The sequence below is a fragment of the Oryzias melastigma genome, unplaced genomic scaffold (assembly GCF_002922805.2).
Source record: "Oryzias melastigma strain HK-1 unplaced genomic scaffold, ASM292280v2 sc00751, whole genome shotgun sequence".
NCBI classification, from domain to species: domain Eukaryota; kingdom Metazoa; phylum Chordata; class Actinopteri; order Beloniformes; family Adrianichthyidae; genus Oryzias; species Oryzias melastigma.
The window spans coordinates 1-2,007 of record NW_023417338.1 but is presented as its reverse complement, the minus strand read 5'-3'; the positions used below and the strand labels follow the sequence as shown (position 1 = coordinate 2,007).

The window sequence follows — 2,007 nt, the reverse complement described above, 5'->3', positions numbered from 1 at the left end:
ATTGAATGAAAAAACTTCCTACTGCAGTTTAAAGTTAAAAAGCTTAAGTGCATACTGTTTGCAGTTTGTAAGATAGGGTTTTTTTTTTAAATAATAAAAGATTCATCGGAAATTATCGTAAAACAGAGTTCAATCATTTGTGATTCAAAGCTGGTAAACCCTCAAGGACTCTCTTTCTGGTAATGGGCTCCAAATACAAAATTGAAAACAACTAATAAGCTGAAACAGAACAACATGTGAGTTTCTACTCCTGGTTGGTTTGTGAAGCAATTCGCTCTTAGACTACCTTGGAAAAATGTGCTTTAAGCTGTTTAAACTGAACTTTTCTTACTGAATGTGTGTTTTGGACAGGTTTGACCTGACCATGGACAACAGCAGCCTGGATTGGCATGAAGGTACCAACGGATCTGAACTTCAGTCCTGCACCACACTAAGGAGCCCATTCTCCCGCATTTTTCTGTACAGCTTCTTCACCATTGGCATCGTCTCCACGGTGGTGGGAAACTTCCTGGTTGTCTTGTCGATCGCCTACTTCAAGCAGCTGCAGTCTCCCACGAACTCTTTTGTTATGTCACTCGCGGTGGCTGACTGCTTCGTCGGCCTCGTCGTGATGCCGTACAGCATGATCCGAACCGTGGAGGGATGCTGGTACTTCGGCTCCCTCTTCTGTAAGATCCACTCCAGCCTGGACGTCATGCTGTGTACCGCTTCTATATTCCACCTCAGCTGCATTGCATTCGACCGCTTTTATGCCGTCTGCAACCCCCTCATTTACTCCTTAAAGATGTCTCACTCCAGGGTGGCTCTGCTCATAGCCGTTTGTTGGGCCGTTCCAATGCTCATTTCCTTCGGCCCTATAATGCTCGATCTTCACATTGCTAGCGTAGACTTCCCATTTCCGGAGGATTTATGCGTGTTCTTGGTCAGCCGCATTTATGCCGTCATGGCCTCTTTAGTGGCCTTTTACTTGCCCATGGCCATCATGCTGGTGGCTTACTGGAAGATCTTCAAAGCTGCAAAAAGACAGGCCAGACAGATCAGCGCCATGGAAAGCCAGATGGCTGCCGGTGTCGGGAAAGACTCCAGCAAGAAGAAACGACACCGCAACACAATGAGGAGAGAAAGAAAGGCGGCAAAAACTTTAGGGATTATCATGGGAGTTTTCCTCATTTTCTGGATGCCTTTTTTTACTCTCAACATTGTGGATCCATTCATCGGATACAGCACAGAGGTGGTTGTTTGGGATGTCTTTCTCTGGCTGGGATATATCAACTCCTCCCTGAATCCGTTTTTGTACGGGTTCTTCAATCGCTCTTTTCGCAGGGCGTTCCTCATGTTCATTGGCTGCAGGGTTTGCCTGCCTGGGGCATCTCCAGGGATGGAGTTATCACAAACCAGGAAAGAGGTTAATGATGGTGCAGATTAGCCACTAAGTTATATGGACTAGACGGCAACCTTTATGGGATAAAAAACAGAAAATATACATTTGATAGGGGATCACATTTTAGTCTGATTGGTACAATTGTTGTATTTGAATATATGCAAGCTTATGTATATGTTGTATTCAGCAATTTTTGACATTTTTGAGTTAAATATTAAAAGGTAAATATAACCTGTTTACGGTATTGACTTAATGTATTAAAATGTTTGTGTTGAATAAAAAAAATTCTATTCTTCTTTTTTAGTTATTGATTTAGTACACATTTTATGTCAAATGTTATTTTTTTGTGAATACATGTAATAAATAAAACAATCTTATTCCATGACTTTTATGGAAATATTTCATTAATAATCAACCAGTCTGCCAAGATTAAAAATAATATGAAAAAACAAATTAATCATTGGATGTTAAAATGTAAAATATGGCCTTCTATACCACAAAGGGAGAACACAACAACTTATTTTGTGAATAAATAAGAAATGGTTATTTTTGTACTGAGCTAATGTTAGTCCATTGGAACTTTTTCTTCAACCAAAGTCCCAGCAAGACACCTCTTACACTGCCCC

At 40.9% G+C, this 2,007-nt stretch overlaps 1 protein-coding gene across 1 annotated transcript; it reads left to right on the top strand.

Moving 5' to 3' along the window:
* The first annotated feature begins 76 nt into the window (after positions 1–76).
* Positions 77–1,968, top strand: LOC112138156 (trace amine-associated receptor 3-like). Its single transcript, XM_024260730.2, has one exon. It carries the CDS (start codon positions 335–337, stop codon positions 1,424–1,426), a length of 1,092 nt encoding a protein of 363 aa, XP_024116498.2. The 5' UTR covers positions 77–334; the 3' UTR covers positions 1,427–1,968.
* Positions 1,969–2,007: the final 39 nt, after the last annotated feature.